Here is an 18,904-nt window from a genome sequence, read left to right as displayed (position 1 = left end):
CCAAAAGAAGGCTCATTATTAATTCTTAATAAATTGTTACCATCATTACAGTTTTGAACATGCAAAGTTGGTTCATAAAGAATTTTTCTTCACTGAAAATGGACACCCGTGCTAAGGTTCTCCAAGGAGTTTTTGCTAGAATGTTCTCCCTGTGGATTCTGATGCCCTTGTTTTCTAAGGGGTATGAATTGTATAGGCACTGAGGAGTTCCTGTGATACACTGTACTGCTGTGATTCACTCCAGCCCTCCAGCCTGAGGATGCAGCTGCTACTATTATGATCCTGATTTTAAGCAGTTTATTTTTATTTTTTTAAACCATCCAACTAAGTGTAGCTGAAGCTAGCCTGAGGTACAGCAGGGACTTGAACTCTGGTGTATAAACATTTAAACATTCACTTGGAAAGGCTGGCTATTGATCCTGTAGCCAACAGGAAGCAAAAAATAACAATTTTACAGCCCAAAGCATTGCAGTTCTTCTACAGCAATGTTACATTTCAGCCTTCAACATGGTTTAATGGCCAAATATTAATTTGTATTTAACATAAGAATATAAAAGTTATTACATAAATGTTATACCACCAAAACCTATCCTTTCTAACACCAGTAGCCCTTTAAAACTCTTCTATGTCTAATTTTGTGGTATGCTAAACTGTGCGTGTGTATGCGTGTGTGTGTTTGTGTGTTCAATTGCCACCGCCAATCTATCTAGCAATCATTATGATTTATACAATCAGAAATCTGTGTTATAATTCAGGATTCTCTTACTTCCTTGGAATCCCATGAATGCATGATCCTTATATACTAAGTGGTCAAAATAAGATTACTAATTTTGTACAATTCCATATCTGAATAAATGTATTCTTCTCGCATGCTTACATTCTTTACTCCACTGTTAAATACCTGTCACTGATATGTGTGGTGGATTCTGAGATTTCCCGAGGGAAACCTCATGCAATGGGACAAAGTTTCCATGGCATCTTCCTACCTCTGATAAAGTGTGCTTTCTACACCACTATGCTGCTCTGAATAAATGAAAGCTATTACGACATCCTCCTTTCTAGAGTTGCATGTTAATTTTGGCCCTGAAGGCAAATAACTGCTCTGAGGATCTAAAAGACCTCCCTAATTAAAGTGAGATCTTAAAGAAATAACCAGAAAGTGTCAGGAAGGGATCCTTCTGGTTCCCTCTAAATCAGGGTTTATACCTACTTCCTTAAGATTCTCTGAGTCAACTCTCTTTCTACCCTGGGATTTTGAAAAACTCATGGCACGTCCATGACGCTTCACTGCATATAGGAAATTATTGTTTCTAAACAATCACGTCCTGATAAAATTCCAACTGTTTCCAAACTGTGTTGTGTTGATATCGCCTGGAAATGTGGCTCCTTAGTAAACATTGACTCTGCAGCTGTTTCTAAAACATCTCAGGTGTACCTCTTTATGTTACTTAAGACTCTAGTATCATTAGCAATGGATGTGTTTCTAACTCTTTCCATATGCACTATTTGAGATTCACTTTCCTGATAGATTTGACACTCAACACATGTCGTTAAGTGACTGGATATGTGAAGGAATTATAGCAGGTCACTGCTGATTTGCCATGAGAGTATAGTTGACCCTGGAAGGACTCAATAGATTGGGAAAAACTTTTGCATAGGTTTTCTAAATTAAAAAAGCACTAAGCTAAGCAGCATGATTCTAAGTTGGAACTGAAGTGTGAGAGATACATTTATCTCAAACATGTTCTTTACCCCCTAAGTTTTTCTGGCATATTCCATCACTAGGCAATTCACGACTCTGGCAAGTTTGCATTTACAACTCATGCTTGAGTAGTTTTTCTCTTATCACTATCTCTGAGTGATGAGATGAGTGGAGAAACCACAGAAATCTCTGAAATGTCATAAACTATAAAAAGTCAGGTATCATCTATCAGCTGGAGAAAACACGGCTGCTGCTTACGCGGAGGCCATGAAGCGGCGAGGTAGCCACAAGCATACCTATTTAGAAAAAAGAACTCATGAAATATTTTCTTCTCTCAGTCTGAGAGCAGCACCTTTTCCAGAAGACTTGTTATGTGACAGAGATCTGCCTTCACCTTTGGGGGCTGGCCAAGACAGAAAATGCAAGAGCCAGCCCGATGAAAGAAGGAATGTTCTTTTGCTATTCCCAGCCATAACTAGATATGAGAGTACAAAAAGGCAGTTCTCCCAAGATTTACAGTTATGTCTAGCTTGTTGACTCAAGCAGTTTGGAAAAGCTTCAGAAACATAGTTTATCCAAACTAACTCAGACTCTGAGCTCATAGAAGAAGGAGAAAATAGGATATAGTATATTCCCACTTTAAAAATAAAATCCTTTTGAAGTGGAAAATACCTGAACTAACATGCATAGTATTATAAAACCTGTGATGGTCTTAGGAAGAAATTTGTATGATCGTTGTCCAATTATGTTTCTGGGTTTACATAGCAAAAATTGGTAGTATGAAAAGAAATATGAGAATACTGCATTTTTAAGAGAGTTAAGAGAAACAGCGAATCTTCAAACTCAGTGAATTGAGAAGAAAATTTACATAGTAATCATGGAATAATAATTGCATTTGCACCAAATTCTGAGAATTTAAATTGTATCATTCTCACAAAGGTGTGAAATGTTATGGGAGCTCTTCACTGATATGTTCAAGTACTAGCATATGAAAGAACAAAGCACAAATACTTACTGAATATTCCATATCGGTCAGGTCTTTTTTTTTTTTTTTTTTTTTTTTTTTTTTTTTATACTGTTGAATAAAGTACGCAGGGGAGGTGGGGCCTGCCCATTAGCTCAGTCCTTTAAGTGACTGCTTTGACAAAGCAGTAGGGCTCAGGATGCTGTGGTTCGAGCCCCATATTGTCAAGCCTTGCCAGACCTGCCCTGAAGGCATCGTGAGCCAGCCCCCCGCCAAAAAAAATCATTAAAAACTAAATAAATAAAGTACATAGGATGCCTAACCCAGGTTTCAGTGTATATTCTATAAAGAGAAGATAAACAAGAAGCAGCTAGGCAAGCAAACACCCCTGACAACAAAAGAGAACAAAGACTTACTGTAATAATGGAACTATAAGATTAGAAGTGGAAAAAGGTAGATAGAGGGCTATGGATACTAGGGATCATTTTCATAAGTCCCACGTTGTCAGCTTGTCCAGACCACTACAACAAAGTTCCATACCCTGGATTTCTGACAAAAACCAGAAATGGGTTTCTCACATCTTTGGAGGATAGAAAGTCCGAGATCAAGGTTCTGGCCAATTGAGTGCTGGTGAGGATCTTATTATTATTGTCCAGAATATCTTCTCGCTGGATCCTCACATAGTAGGTGGGACCAGTTAGCTCTCTGGGGTCATTTGGACAAAGACGTCAATCTTATGTGCAGTGACTTACCGAAACTTCACTTCCTCCGGTCATCACTGTGGGAGTTATAGCTTCAGCTTCCACAAGTTGGAAGGATGTGCATATTCAAATAGGAGCACATTCTCAAAAAGAGTGTACCTCTCGTTAAGATGATAAAAAGTTGTCAGCGACCCAAACCTCTCATTGATAATCTCACATTTTACTATTTGCTTTTAATGGTAAGGTTGAGGTGGGAGAACTTAAATGCCCCACAGAGCTCTATGGGAGTTGGGATAGGTTGAGTTCCATGGAGCAGGACATCAATGAGGAATGACGACTTGGATTTATTTTATGTATGTATGTGTGTATGTATGTATGTATGTATGTATGTATGTATGTATGTATTTAGTGCCCAGTCTATAGGGTCTCACTACACAGACTGGACTCATAGCGATCCTCCTGTTTTCAGCCTCCCAATCACTGAGATTACTGGCATGCACAGGCTCAATCTCCGTCTCAGCATGCCTAGGGGTGGGGGAGGCAGGGCAGGCGTGGCACACCGGGAATAGAACCCTGGTCCCTGCGTCTACCGACACAGGTGCTTTAATCCACTGAGCTATCTAGTCGGTCCAGAATTTATTTAATTTACTTATTTATTTGTGCTTTGAGAACAGATACTGTGATAGTGTACGTAAGTCAAATAGATATATTAAGACCTCTAAAGGATTTTGGAAATGTACCTTTTATCATGCCAAATGAATAGGAAGATATTTCATGCCTCGGTCTGTAAGACAACTCTAATTTTATGCCGTAACTGAGTAAGCAGATGGTGTAGGTGCCAAGAATATTGTCATTACAATGAATGCTAAATTAATGTTTTTCAATAATCTGTGCGTATTAATGGGTCTGATTAAATAAATATGCTATCCACCTTGTAGCTCTAGGAAATGAAAGAATGTCTCACAATTGACTTGTATGTGTAGCTGTTGTTTTACAGGGACTCAGAGCTGAGGAGTTCCACGGGACAATGAACTGATTTTAATGAACCAGTTTAAGTGTCCACACAACCATCAAATGCATCCTCCCATCACAGTGTTCCTTGCCAGCTGCACATGTCTTGTAACTTAGTGAGGTAGAGACTCTGAGATCTTCTAAACATCATCGGTGTAGACTTTCATGCAGTAAAGTCCTCTTTGCTTGTATGATACCTGAGGGCAGGTTAGGCACCACATAGCGCCCTCTCAAGTCGTTAGCGTTATGTTCCGACTACAAGATAAACTTGTAAGAGAAATTAAAGCTAAGACTGTGAAGCTAAAGCTTGTCGTATGACAAGCAGAGAGTTGATATTTTTAAGATATCTTCTCACTGCATCCTCACGCAATAGATGGGACTAGTTAGCTCTCTGAGGTCACTTTGATGAAGTATGATGAGTTAGTGAAGCTGCACTTCCTAATGTCATCATCTTGGGAGTAATGACTCCAACTTCCAGAAGTTGGAAGGATGCAAACAGATTTTTAGAAACTTTATTTTTATAGATTAGATAGCAAAGACTGGGGTGAGGCTCCGTGGCAGGGTGCATGTTCAGCATAGGTGGGGTTCTGAATTCAAGTCTCTGCATATGCACATGCACACACACACACTAATAAAAATAGGGGAAAATGCAGCTATGTAACCACTCTCAAATTCAGCTACTGAGCTGGGGAGATAGCTCAATAGTCTAAGCATCTGCTTGGAAAATGCAAGGACCGTGTTTTAAGCCCTGGTAGCACGTCCTATATTGACCCCATGTAGTGCCGGCCACTGAATCTGAGTGTAGTGGCACACACCTGTAATCCCAGATGAGATTGGGGAGGCTGAGTCAGGAATATCACTATGATCTTTGTAATGAGACCCTGCACCAAATAAATAATTAAACCATTAAAATACTCAGCTACTCATTATAGCACATACAGTGGAGATCCCAAGTGGCCGTCCGCATGCAGAGCATTAGGATCTGATCTGGATATGTACTTTAAGATTTCTCCTATTTATGACACTCCATTTCCTCCTGAGAATCCTCCGACAGGTGGCTCCAATGGGAAAAGTCAGACTGTCTCACTGTTCGGTGTAGGTGAAACCATACAGAGGCTTGGATTAACTTTCGAGGACCTACACGCATAGATCTAGCTAAGTATGTCTCACCTCTTCCCTCTGCAGCCAACTGAATATGAATGGAAGACTCAAGGGTGAGTCACAGCTGAGTTTAAGGACAAGCAATAAAGGAATCGAGAACAGAGTATGAGTCTGAAGGCTCAAGACTGAATCACTCACATGGATATGCAGAATTTAGAAAAAAGATTTCACCTCCAAAACAAATTTTAAATCCATTTCCAACCCTTGTTACTTGGAAAGTTTTTGTTATTCTTAGGTCTCTCTAACCAGTGATGCACAACAATTAATAATGAATTCAGTTGTAAATTCCTATACCCCACTTCCATGAGAGTCCCACTAAGGGAGAGACAGTCCATGGTGTTGATGAAATTGAGAACTTTTACTTTCTGTTACTTTTATTTACGGAGTTGCAATGATAATCAAACTGGTGATGATAGTATAATTATTTCTTGCATATTGAAAACATTTGCATTCAGATGGTACTTAATTGCTTTGCTAATTGGTAGGAGAAGATAGAAGACACCCACAAGTTAAAGGAGAAAAAGTCCATTTTAGCTCACAGTTGGTAGAGGTTTCAGTCCAAAGTCAGCTGACTCAGGGCAGAGCATGGAAGAGGAGAAGCAGTTCATGACAAAGCAGGCAGCAAGTGACAAGCAGCAAACAGCAGCACCTACCTGCCTTTGCGTTTATCCCATGTGGGGATAAAAAGGCTTACAAGCCTTGTAGTTGGTACCACCCACGTCCAGGAAGGGGATCCCATCCAGACACTCAGAACTATGTTAAACCAATCAATGGTCGGATTTAGTACCACCCACCCTCCATACAGCATCAGTTGCCCTCGACCAAACTAGTGCTGAAGAGCCCACCTACAAGCACTGGAGAACTTGAGCAGACCTTTAACTTATATATAGATACAAACCATAACAGATGAATTATCTATATTTTATTACTTTATTTCTGTATTACTCTCCTCTTGGTCATGGATACTAAAAAAAAGTACATTATAATCCAAACTACTTATTTTACAATTTGAAATGAGTGCTAACCAAATAGCTCAGTGGATTAAAGAACCAACCCCTTGGCCTGCTATGCTGGTGCTGGTCCCACCCCCGGGCACACTGAGACTGCGATTGAGACTGGGCGAGGTGGCGCACGCCTGTAATCCCAGCACTTGGGAGGCTGTAGACAGGAGAATCATTAGGAGCCCATCTAGTAGTGAGACCCTGAACACCCTGTAGACCCGTCCCTAAAATACAGGAATAAAAATCAATGAAATAAAATAAAATAAAATAAAATAAAATTTATAATGATTTAAAATTACTAAAGCTGACTGAACATATATTTGGCTCATTTTATATACACTTTAAAAAATTTGAAGCAAGATCTATAGAAAAGGAACACACACTTAGAAGGATAAGTTACTTTAACAATTCCATCTCACTTTTCTTTTAATTATTGCTATTGCTTTTATTTTTCATAAAAGGGAAAAGTACACGTACCGTGAAATATTATGAACATGCCCAAAGCTTGAGACCTCCATATTTTAAATAAACTTATAAATTCATATTTTTGAAAATAATATGAATTCATGTTTTAAAAGATACATAGGGAGCAAGGGGCTGCGGCCAGTGCCAACCCAGAAGCCTGAAGTGTTGCCACCCCCGGCTCCCTCCAGCGAGGAAGCCTTTCTCCCCTCTTCCATTTCCTGTTACCCTGACATGCCCTGTGACACACTAAGTTCTCGAATGCCAAATTTTCTTTTGCTGACAGGCATGACAGCTGTTAGTATTGTCCACCTAACCAGTTCCCCAAACTCCCATCTCTGTTGTCCTGTACTGAAGTTTTTATAGGATTTTCTGCACTATATATAGCAGAAAATATTTTCTGTACCAAATAAATTGATGAATGAACTATGTATTTGTTTTAGGAGAAATAAACATTACAGAAAAGTCTTACTGATCTGAAACAGAAGTTGTACCTGCTGGATATGTTACTCAGGTAAAATGAGAAAGGAGAACACACAAATATCTACTTTCTCTTGGTTACTTTGCCATGTGCTTCTTTCTTTTGATTTTAAGTTTCTCAGGACAAGGACTATGCTTTTAAATTTTTGTATTTCCTTTGGGATCAAACTTATTCCCTCCACAATAGTCAGAAAAAAAATTGCAAGTCATTAACACTGAATATAAAATGGCTTTTAATAATCAGAATACATATAATCAAATTATGACAATAATTAGATTATATAATAATAATCTGACTCCTGAATCAAAATATATATATATAGCCACAGTGCCCCAGAGGCGTTGCTCGGCCCTGTTACTCAGTATTCCTTGCCGATGGGTGAACCACTCCGAGGAGCATGTGCTGTCCTGGGTGATTTTGTCTTATTAACATTCTCTTTCCTGATGTTTTTTCACCATGCCACATTCTGCATCATGAGGCCCTGGGAGGCGAATGCAATCACTGACCTGAGAGGTCACCCTTGGAATTCACCTGCCACATATTTACCATCATAAAATGCCAAATCTAAGTTCCTTGCTAAGGAATTTCATTGTCCGATTATATAGAAAAATATCAGTGCTTAAAATTAGCTTAATATGATGATTAACACCTCAAATATAGGTAGGCATATAAAGATGAAAACAATCTATTCTATGATCAGTTGAAATTTACCCAATAATGCGCTGTACTTTAGAGGATTATATTGTTTATGCGTAGCTTCATTTAAATATAGTAACCAGACAAGGAGCTCTGAGTACTGCCTTCTGTAAGGAAGGAGAGAGGGGCCGGGAGATGGCTCAGTGGAATAAGCGCTTCCCTGGCAAGTGCAAGTGTCTGAGTTCTATCCCCAGTTCCACCAAAAAAAAAAACAAGGAAAGGGCTATATAACTTCCTTCTTCATAGTGACATGTGTGTATGAGTATATGCATGTGCATCCACATATGTGAGTTTATATATACTATATATTAATGACATATTATCATATATATCCTATATGATAATATAGGATTAGATATAGATATGGATATAAGCATACACAGTTCAGGTTCCTATGTCAAACCTATGCCTACATCCACATAACCTTACTAGCTAATGTTTTAGCCTTATTTCTGTTAGCCTTTATGTTTATCAGAAAATCATGCATTTTTTTTCCTATTTTCTTCTTGAGTATTTTAATGTCTTTGTTGCCACTCGGTCTCAGTTAAAGTGAAAATAGTTTTTGTTTGGAATGGGTTTTATTATGTGTTTGAGAAGAGCTAGCTAAAGAGTTGCTTGGAGATATGTTTTAAATGCCAATTAATTAAACTGTCATTTGAGAACAGTTGAAATATGCCACCCAAGAACCAGTCTTGGCTCTATCACACTAACAGTTACACTTAGTCAATACTTTGCATTTGTAATCACATCATCCAGATTTTCTTGTAGCAGAGCTGCGGTTGCATTAAAATCCAAACCTAGGGCTGGGGAGATATCTTGGCAATCTAAGCTGCCTGCTTGGCAAATACAAGGTCTTGAGTTCGAACCCCAGTACTGCATGCCAAGCCCAGGGCCACCATGTGAGTCTTGAAACCAGGCGTGGTAGCGAATGTCTGCGATCCCAGCACTGCGCAGTCTGAGACAGGAGAATCATTATGAGTCCAAACTGCATAGCAAGACCTTGTCTAAAGAAAAAAAAAAGAAAAGCTAATATGCACAGTATATGAATGTCGAGTTACAGCAGATTTTTAGCTTCTGGCTCACCCCACTCTTACTAGTACAAGTTTGCAGTACATAATGAGTATATTCATTATATGCAATTGCTGCTCTATATATCCCAACTCTAGTTCCTTCTTCCCCTCCATCCACCTGCCATTTATTTCTCCAGCATTACTCTCATTTACTTGCCTAATAAGACTTTATGAATTAATTTTCATATGCACGGATTGAAAGCTGGATTAATAAACCAAAGAACATGTAAAACATGACAATTGTACTAAGTCAAGGTTCACTTTTAGATACATTGTCCTCACTGGAGTATAATAACTTGTCCTTTTTTTTTCTATTGCTGATCTAACTATATCTATATCTATATCTATATCTATATCTATATCTATATCTATATCTATATCTATATCTATATCTATATCTATATCTATATCTATCCTCTACATATTTTTTCATATAAAAGAAATTATGCCATTTCTAAGGTTATGTTCCTGAGTTTCTTTGCTTACGAACATGTTCTGGAATGCATTCCATTTACTCTGGGTGACCCAAGTTTATCGTTTTTATGGCAGAGTAGTACTCCATGGTGTATAAATACACATTTTGAAATCCATTCATCTCTCAAATGATTATAGCTACTAGCTTTTAATAATTATGAAAAAATCTCTTACTTAAAGAGGTAGAATGAGGGCCCACAAGATAGCTCAGAGGACTAAGTGCCTGCTTAGGCAAGCACACGGACCAGGGTTTGATCCCCTGGTGCCACAGGCTACACCAGCCCCATCCCTGGGTGCACTGAGCTGGCCATGGAGACCAGGTGTGGTGGTGCATGCCTGTAATTCCTGCTCAAGGGAGGCTAAGACAAGAGGATCACTACAAGTCCGAGCTGCTTAGTGAGATCCTGAACCAAATATATTACAAAAGAGAAGCAAAATGAAACAATGGAAAGTTCTTAATTTAAAAAGTGGTATTTTCCTAATAATTGCCACATTAATTGACATTTTTTAGATTAGAACTAGGCATCAGCATACTATAATATGCATAAAGTGAGCCAGATTAACTCATGACACAAGTGCATTATACAGGCTACCAAAGTTATAAAGTTCCAGAAGAATTCTAAGGCTGAGAAAAGGGCAGTAGAAAAATGGAATTCTAGGCCAGTCAAGTAGCTCAGCAGATTAAAGCACCTGAAAGCAGGCACAGGGGCCAGGGATTCAATCCCCAGGCTTGCCATGCTAGCCCTGCCCTTGGGGCGCACTGAGGTGGTGACTGAGACTGGGTGTGGCGGCGCACACCTGTAATCCCAGGTCTTGGAAGGCTGTAAACAGGCAGATCACCACAAGTCTGATCTAGTAGTGAGACCCTGAATACCCTGTAGAACCTTCTCTAACATACAAAAAAAAAGAAAAAACGAAAGAAGTGGAAGTCTATCCATCACAAATGTGTCTTCCAATACCCAATCCTGGCAGCTAACACTGAAGGCAGAGACACTTGAATATCCTTTAACATATATTGACATACTTCACCCCTGTTGCAGTTTTTATTGTCTCCATTCTTTGAGTGAAGAGCCCAGAACAGCAGAGGTTACATATCTTCTCCTAGGAGGCAAAGCTAGCTCACAGAGAATATAGAGTTCATATCTATGACATTTGGGGATTAAATAAAAATTATTACCCAGAAAAATATGATAACATAATCCTGAAAAGTAATGTGCAGATTTTCACATCCATCAATTTTCAAATTCTATCTCATTCACCAATTCTAGATAAAATCATTCATGGTCTCATACCTGAGAAAGCACACAGTATCTAAACATTTCAAATTCAAAGTACACAAGGGTTTAAAAAAGGCTCTGAGAGGTACTAAATAAAGAGATGCTTTCAACTAGCATTTTATAGTCATGAATGACATAAGAAACCATTGAAATGGCCTTTAAATTGCCTTAGGTTTTTGTGTTCCTTAAAACATAAATGCCAAAAAAAAAAAAAAAAATCTAGCCCTACTATCCCATAAGTACAGTATCCAAGCTGATTGGCTTTGAGACCCTCAGAGCTTCTCTCCAGATCCTATACTTGTCATGAGTCAAGCAGTTGTTGAAGTCACTGTGTAAGCCTAATGGTTCTACCATTTGAAGTTTCTTAAAGATTTCCACTTTCATGCAAGCCTTCAGTAGATAATCCATCCTTACAGTAAAGATACTTCAATAGAAAATACAACTTGACATACTCTAATTCATTAAGCACAGATGATTCAATAAATATTTAATGTAGTCATTAATTAACCTTTTTTAAATATTCCATTTAACTTTAAGTATTTTATATCTAATAATCAAAGAAAACTAAAACCAGCCAAAAACCTTTTTTAGTCTTGAGGTCCTACAGAACACATCTTTCAGGTAAGGACAAAGTGATACAAGGACATTTTGTTGTCGAACCTTTATTGCACAATATGATGAATCAACTACTACAGTTCAGCAATATTTAGGAATTCTTCTGACCCTGTGTGTGTTTGCCATTTCAGTTCCCCCGAAGATTTACGACATTTCCAGCGACATGACCATCAACGAAGGCACCAACGTCACGCTTACTTGCCTGGCCACTGGGAAGCCGGAGCCTTCTATCTCTTGGCGACACATCTCCCCATCAGGTGAGTGACAGCAAACGCATACTGTGCAATCTTTGCTCTTTTTTATTCTCCTATAACCTCATTTGTTCAGGACATGGCCCAACTTTTTAATGGTTTGCATATTATTCAAAGAATTAAATTTTCTAGTCATGACCAACATGAGAACTCATCGAACTGACCTTTCAAATTCCTTAGAATTTGTGTTCCTTAGAACATTATTTCTAAGACAATCTAGCCATACTATCTCATAAATACAAAGCTGAAAATAGCTTTGAGGCTCTGAAATCTGCAGGATAAACATATTAGTACTTCCATTTGAGCCGGGGAGATAGCTCAGTAGAATAAGCATTTGCTTGGCAAGCACAGGGTCCTGAGTTCAATCCCCAGTACCACAAAACAAACAAACAAACAAACAAAACAAAACAAAACAAAACAAAACAAAAAAAACCTTCCATTTGATACCTAAAAGCACTGTAGTTCACAAAAGTCAAATAAAATACCCTGGAAAAGCTCAAAATAAAACATTTTAATTTTTATGTATTTTAGTACAGAGACTAGGGGATCTCACTACACAGATTGGACTCGTAGTGATCCTCTTGTTTTTGGCCTCCCAAATGCTGGGATTACAGCCATGGGCCACTAAGCCCAGTCTCAGTCACCCTCTCAGCATGCCTTGGGGGCAAAACAATGTTTTGATTCCTAGTCAAGGTTATTTTCTTTTTAGTATACTGAATAATCATAGATCAGTAAACAAACAAACAAAAAACTCAAATAGAAATATAGCAAGAAAAAAATCTTCATATCAATGTGTAAGGGATTTATTCAATTGACATTCACTTGCTAATAGGCCTGCAGGAGCTGCTAAAGTAATCAAGGCAGAATGAAATTATACAAATTGTGAGGTTGCTGGCTTTAATTTCAAGCTGCTGTTCAGAATCAAGACTTTTAGAGGTAGAATTAAGTTTTAACTGATGAGGGCTCTAGAAACCCGGAGTGTGAGCAACTTTTACACATACATACAGATAAATGAAATTAAGATGGAACATGTTAGTGGGCTTCTGTCGCTTTTCCCGTGTCCTCCCCAATGAGACTAAGTCAATTTTAAAAAGGTGGTGATAACCCACTCAGAACAGGTCTGTCTTCGCAGCCATGGCTCTAGTGGTTTTGTACAACTTAGAGTTCCGATTATGTACTTTGGGGCATTCCTTGCAAAACACAGACAAACTTTCAACAGATAAGATCCTACTTCATTTCAAATAAATCAAATTTTACTTTGTTATACACTGATGCAATTTTATTAAATAATACTGATGTACTGAATTTGCTAGCCATAAAATCAGAAGGAGATATTTTACATAGGTTTGGGGAGAGGCAATTCAAATATCTGCTTCCTCTGCTGATTCTTCCGTTAGTATCTCTTATCCTTAAGTGTCTTCCAGCTCCTTCGCTTAAAATGAGACTTGCCCATGTCGCCTGCTTAGTATTACTAATTTTTAAGCATGGGAGAAAAAGCAAACATGAAAGCAGCCACACCTATGTAAATACTCATTATGGACCCTGTGATATTTGTGAAGTTTGAGCATGCTCTTGACCACGAACATTTCACTCTCTAGAGCTGCGGTAAGACTGTTAACTTGCTACGATAACATGGAATTCATGACCCTATTCCCTGTGGAGTAAATGTAAAACAAATTCAGGACTAGCAGTGGTTAGGTTCAGGTGCTTTTAAGATGATTTCTTTATTTGTCTATTCAGCCAATCTTTGCACAACTCTCCAAGCCTCAGTGATCTATAACTAGTTTCTTGTTTTCCAAAAATGCATAAGGATCTCTGGCTATTTTTTAAGTTGACAGACAAAATTATACACATTTTTTCACATATATCATGATGCTTTGAGGTTTACATACATTGTAGAGTGGAAAAAAAAATACATCTAACTGACACATATATGGGCTGGCCAGATAGTTCAGTGGACTAAAGTGCAGGCACAGCAACAAGGATGCGATTCTGGTGTGCCGTGGCAGCCCCGCCCCTGGGTGCACTGAGACAGCAAATGAGACTGGGTGTGAAGAGCGAGCCTGTAATCCCAGCACGTAGGAGGCTGAAGACAGGAGGATCACTACGAGTCCAGTCTACGTAGTGAGACCCTGTAGACATATATAGATATATAGTGATTTTTGTAGTAAAATCACTTAAGCTGCACTCTGCATTTTTGGGAGATACAATACATCCTCACTAAATAGATTTCCTGAACATATTCCACCTATATAACTATAATTATCAACCATTTGATCAACCATGTATGTTGGCTACTGTGTGAATTCAATAAGGTAACAGGCATAAATATGCTTTAAAAATTATAATGCATTATGCAAATTTACAGCTGATTATCAATGGTCTTTCCAGGAATTTGGATCTGATATAGCAATATAATTTTTGTAAAAATGAAGCACATAATCTCATCTTCTTAAAATTTAAAGAATAATATTTTGCATTCCACTCTCCTTTTTGCCGTTCTTGTCATTGTGCTCATTCTTTTTTAGGTGCTCAGATATATTTTTGGTTTAATTAAATATTAGGAATGTTGGTTAGTGGAGTTATTAGAATGATGATAATGGATGACATTATGAGGCTGGAGGAAGACAGATTGGATTTATAAATTAAAGTGTTCACGGATTTGTTTTTGTAATCTTGCCATGCTGAGAAAAGGAGAAAAATTAGCATAAATATTAACTATTGCACATGAATAGCTAGATTTAGAATACATTTCTAAAGTGCTTCCAATGATTTCAAGCTATACTTCATTAATGGTCTATCTGCAAATACACAGCATCATAGAATCTCTACTTGAATGTCATAATTGTATTAGTTTTTCAACTTATGTATTTATAGAATGAGAACAAGTGAGAAATGCAGAATTTAAATATAGAAATGTACATAGGTACACTCTTAGCCAAGGTGGAAATTTTTGCTCTCTGCTGTTGCACATGATTTTTCCTTTGCCAGGAGGATACTTTTTCTTTTTATTGAACCAGCAAACTCCTGTCAATCCTTTAGATTTTCAGAAATCCATTCCTAAGCCACACAAAAAATTTGACAGTTGCAAAACAATTTTGACTTCCACTTGCCATGTGGAAGGAGCCCTCACCTTGTCATCAGTGGCCTGGTCTATGAGCGCATCTGACAAGGTACTCTGTGTGTCCAGAGACATTGTGTTTCTCCTCATCCCCTGGCGTCAGCATAAGGTACTTCTCTGAGCTTTGATTTTCAGAACTAGAGGATGAAATTAGAAAAAAAAATTATAAGATTTTAGGAATTAGATATTAAAAGTGAAAACAAGACAATGTAGTGGCACAAGAAAGCACTTTCTGTCCGGTGTTCCCCCAGTACTACATCCCTCCGATATAAACCAGTCCTTTATTTTCTTTATGGCCCCAATATAGTTATATTCCATTACTGCCAAGAGATGTCCGTGCTAATTTTACTCTTCATTCTTCATCTGACATTTGTCTGCTACCTTCCATGCAGTGAGTAGTAGGGAAGGCCCTTGCACATAATTATCTTACTTAAACTGAAAGCTAAACTCACTGTATCAATGAATATAGTGCTTGGACTAATTAAATAAATTGCTTCCCATGAGCATGACTATTTCAGTTTAAACTTTGAAGTCACAAGACAGAAGTGACAAAGCTGGCACACCTCTGTGTACGTTTCCCTCAGTTTCTCCCAATGGTTCTGTCATGAGTATCTTTTGATTAGCATCAAACTAGAAAATAGACAGCAGTGAAATGCATGTGTACAGCTCTGAGTTCACAGATGGCCACTGCCACCATCAGATGCAGAACTATTCCCTCAGGGGGAAGAAAACTCTCTTGTGCTTCTCTTACGGCAGCACCTCTTCTGACCACTATTCTCAACCCTGATGAACACCGATTTTCCAATGTTACAATATTGGTTTCTCTAGAAAGTTATTTAATTGGAATCATAGGATAAGTAACATTTGCAAACTGACCTGTTACATTCAGCATGGTGCCCTGGACTTACCCAAAGCTGGCCTGTATAAGGTATTTATTTTTTGCTTGTGTTGCTGAGTGACTCACTCAACACAACTACGTCAGAATCATCTTAACCACTCGCCTATTATTGAATATTTGGTTCTTTCAAATTTTTTTTTTGTAAAAGCTGATGTTTATCAAAACATTATAAAATTCATAAAATTAATTTACTTTTTGTTAATCAAATTTTTGATATGTTGATAGTACTTTTCCTAAAGTTGATATGAGTACTTATGTTTTCCATCATTATACTTTTAAATCTATGTGTTGTTATATTCTAAGTGAGTCTCTTTCCAACAGCATATGAAACAGGGTTGCTAGAGTAAGCTAGGACACTATTTTTGTGTTTATTCTGTCTCTTATGTTTCTTTTTTAATGCCTCCTTGAAAGCTATTTGAAAATTTTTCAATAAATTCTCCTTATCAATAGTGTTTTCCACTGTGGCTATTTGCACAGCTTTTTAGAATTTGCTTTATATATTACTTTAAAAACAACGTATGATCTAAGAATGTCCAGCTTTTACAGTTCAAGCAAAGTACAGAAATTTTATTTTCTTTATGCTGCCCACTTTCAAACATATTTATCATAAATATTTTTCTACATATGTGAGAAAATATTTTGGAGTATTACTGATTTTGTTTCAATCATAAGTAAGATTTTTAACAACTCAAATATTTGAAAATTTTTACCTTTTTAACATTTTATTCTTATTTGATGTCTTAAGTTGCCTCATTCATTGTATTCTCTCATTCTTTTTTAAGGAGCAGAATATATTTATTGGAAGAAAGAAAGCTTCTGTTCAAGAGATGGACAGAAGGGAAGCCCAAGAGGGTTGTCCCCAGGAAGTTTTATCTCATTCTAAGTTCTCTTCTTCATTTTTAAAATTCCTGATAGGCATTCTTGTATAGTAGATCAGCTGGAGATAAATTCTCTTAGTTTTATTTACTTGAGATTCTTTTAATTCTCAGTACTCCACATGAGTTTTCACTTCATACAGAATACTGAGTTAAGTCAACCATTATAAAACATTTATACAACCTTAAAATGGTCACAAAATAATATCAGAAATCATGTGTATTAAAGTCTAGAGCTGTCGAAACCAAGGAGTCAGTATGAGCTTCAGTGTTTTGCACTATGTTCGGTGTTTTCTATGGATTTGTCTATGTGTAGTATTGGGGCTACGAATTAATACTATAAACTACCAATCAAGATGGTAAGGACTAAGACGTAAAGACTTACTAGGTCACAACAACACTTTCAGGATTAACAGAGTAAATGAAGTCAAGTATACATTCAACTGTGCATAAGCAATCTCAGAATTATGGAACAATGTACCACATTTTCCTTTCCTAGTAAGCAAAGAACGTCATTATAACTTTGCATATTATTTTTTCACGTCTTCCGTATGGCTGCTGTATTAGTCAACACTGTCATTGCTGAAACATAATATAACACTAACAACGGAGGAAAGGAAAGGTTTAATTTAATGCACGGTATCAGGGTATTCAGTCCATGGTGACCTGCCTCCAGGTCAGAAATATCATGGCAACCCAGAACCAGAGCAAGAGTATTGTGCCAGGGATGAAAATGTAAAGCCAGGTAGTGACCCAAGGTGAGTCTCTATGATCCACCAAGTACAACTGAAGCATGTCCCACCAACTCCCTGGCCAGATCCCAAGTTGATACAATCAAGCTTGAGCCTCAGATACTTTTGCTCTAGGACAGGAGCATTAAATAGTTGCAACTGACCCTCCATGGTTCACAGAGCTTGGGCTCTTCTCTATGTTGTTCTTGAAGAAAAGGTTGTTCACTTCCCCACCAGACATTTTAAAAGACATTTGACTTTTAAAGGTTGTTTTGCACTAGAAACATGCAGAATTTGGCCACTAAAACTTCTGGAATTATAATAATACATCCTTAAGGTAGGAAACGTTAATTACTAATATCAGAAAAAGTAGAAAACTGTAGGAAAAGAAAATCGGTAGCTGAATTCCAGGTACAATGCTGGAATCCATTGTTTAAAGTAATTCTGAAAACAGCTCGAATCACCCCAGATACAAAGCAGAAAGTTTGATTTCCTAATAATGTCCTAACTTCCATTGTCCTACTTTTGTGACAAGTCATTGAAACGGCTGAGTGCTGGGCCAACACCAGGGGAGATATAATGACCATGCTGTGTGTGTACTCCTTCCAAGTGGGCACCCTGTCCTGTGAACACTACCATTCTTGGAGGATCCTGTAGGTTTCAGGTTTGCAGCTTGACACTGCTCTTACCTCTCTGATGTCAGACTGAAAAAATTCCAATAAAACCAGCAATTTATGCTGATGACATTTCAATTAGATCGTCAGATCACAAATTATGGTTCCAGTTCACTCTCTGCAGAGCTTGTGGAATTTCTGTAAGGGCTTCCCGTAGCGAGTAATTATATAACGAAGGAATCTACGTGACGACACAAGTGAAACCTTTATCATAAGATTTCATACCAGTAGTTCACACACGCAGTTAAAATTCTCTCCTTGTTCTGAGTTTTCTCCATAACTTTAGCTTTCCTTGCCCATTTTCTGAACCCCTCTTCTTCTATCCAGTGAGGAACAGTCTAGGCTAAACTGCTTGTTTTCAGAACTTTTAATGTCTGCTATTTTAATACGGTAGGCAAGAAAACTTTTTTACTGTTTTACCACATATGCAAGAGCAAACAATGGACCTGATGATGTGATGAATTGATGCAAAAATAATTCACTATTTTCAGAGCAAAATGCTTACCCAGATAAAACAAAACGAAACAAAGCAAGCAAACCAACAAAACCCAGAAACTCATCATCAAGCACCTCACAAAAGATCTGCTTGTTTCTTTTTTTTTTTTTTCTTTTCTTCTGGAACTTGGTTTCTTAAAGGAGCTGGAGATTAGGAACAAATGCGCTGTAGATAATGTCTTCCCTGAGTGAAGTGAATTAGGCCAGAAGACAATGGTAACTATTAAGCAGTTTATATTTTAGA

General features: G+C 37.7%; 1 protein-coding gene across 1 annotated transcript in view; it reads left to right on the top strand.

Moving 5' to 3' along the window:
- Negr1 (neuronal growth regulator 1) overlaps positions 1-18,904 on the top strand; it is an 891,516-nt gene that overhangs the window by 490,260 nt on the left and 382,352 nt on the right. Inside the window, exon 3 of the mRNA XM_004634002.2 lies at positions 11,747-11,872. Within this exon, the coding sequence (XP_004634059.1) occupies positions 11,747-11,872 (126 nt within the window). The remainder of the gene's footprint in view (positions 1-11,746; positions 11,873-18,904) is intronic.

Source organism: Octodon degus, unplaced genomic scaffold (genome assembly GCF_000260255.1).
Source record: "Octodon degus isolate 3935 unplaced genomic scaffold, OctDeg1.0 scaffold00057, whole genome shotgun sequence".
In the NCBI taxonomy this organism is placed as follows: Eukaryota; Metazoa; Chordata; class Mammalia; order Rodentia; family Octodontidae; genus Octodon; species Octodon degus.
This window is presented reverse-complemented; position numbering and strand designations above follow the sequence as displayed.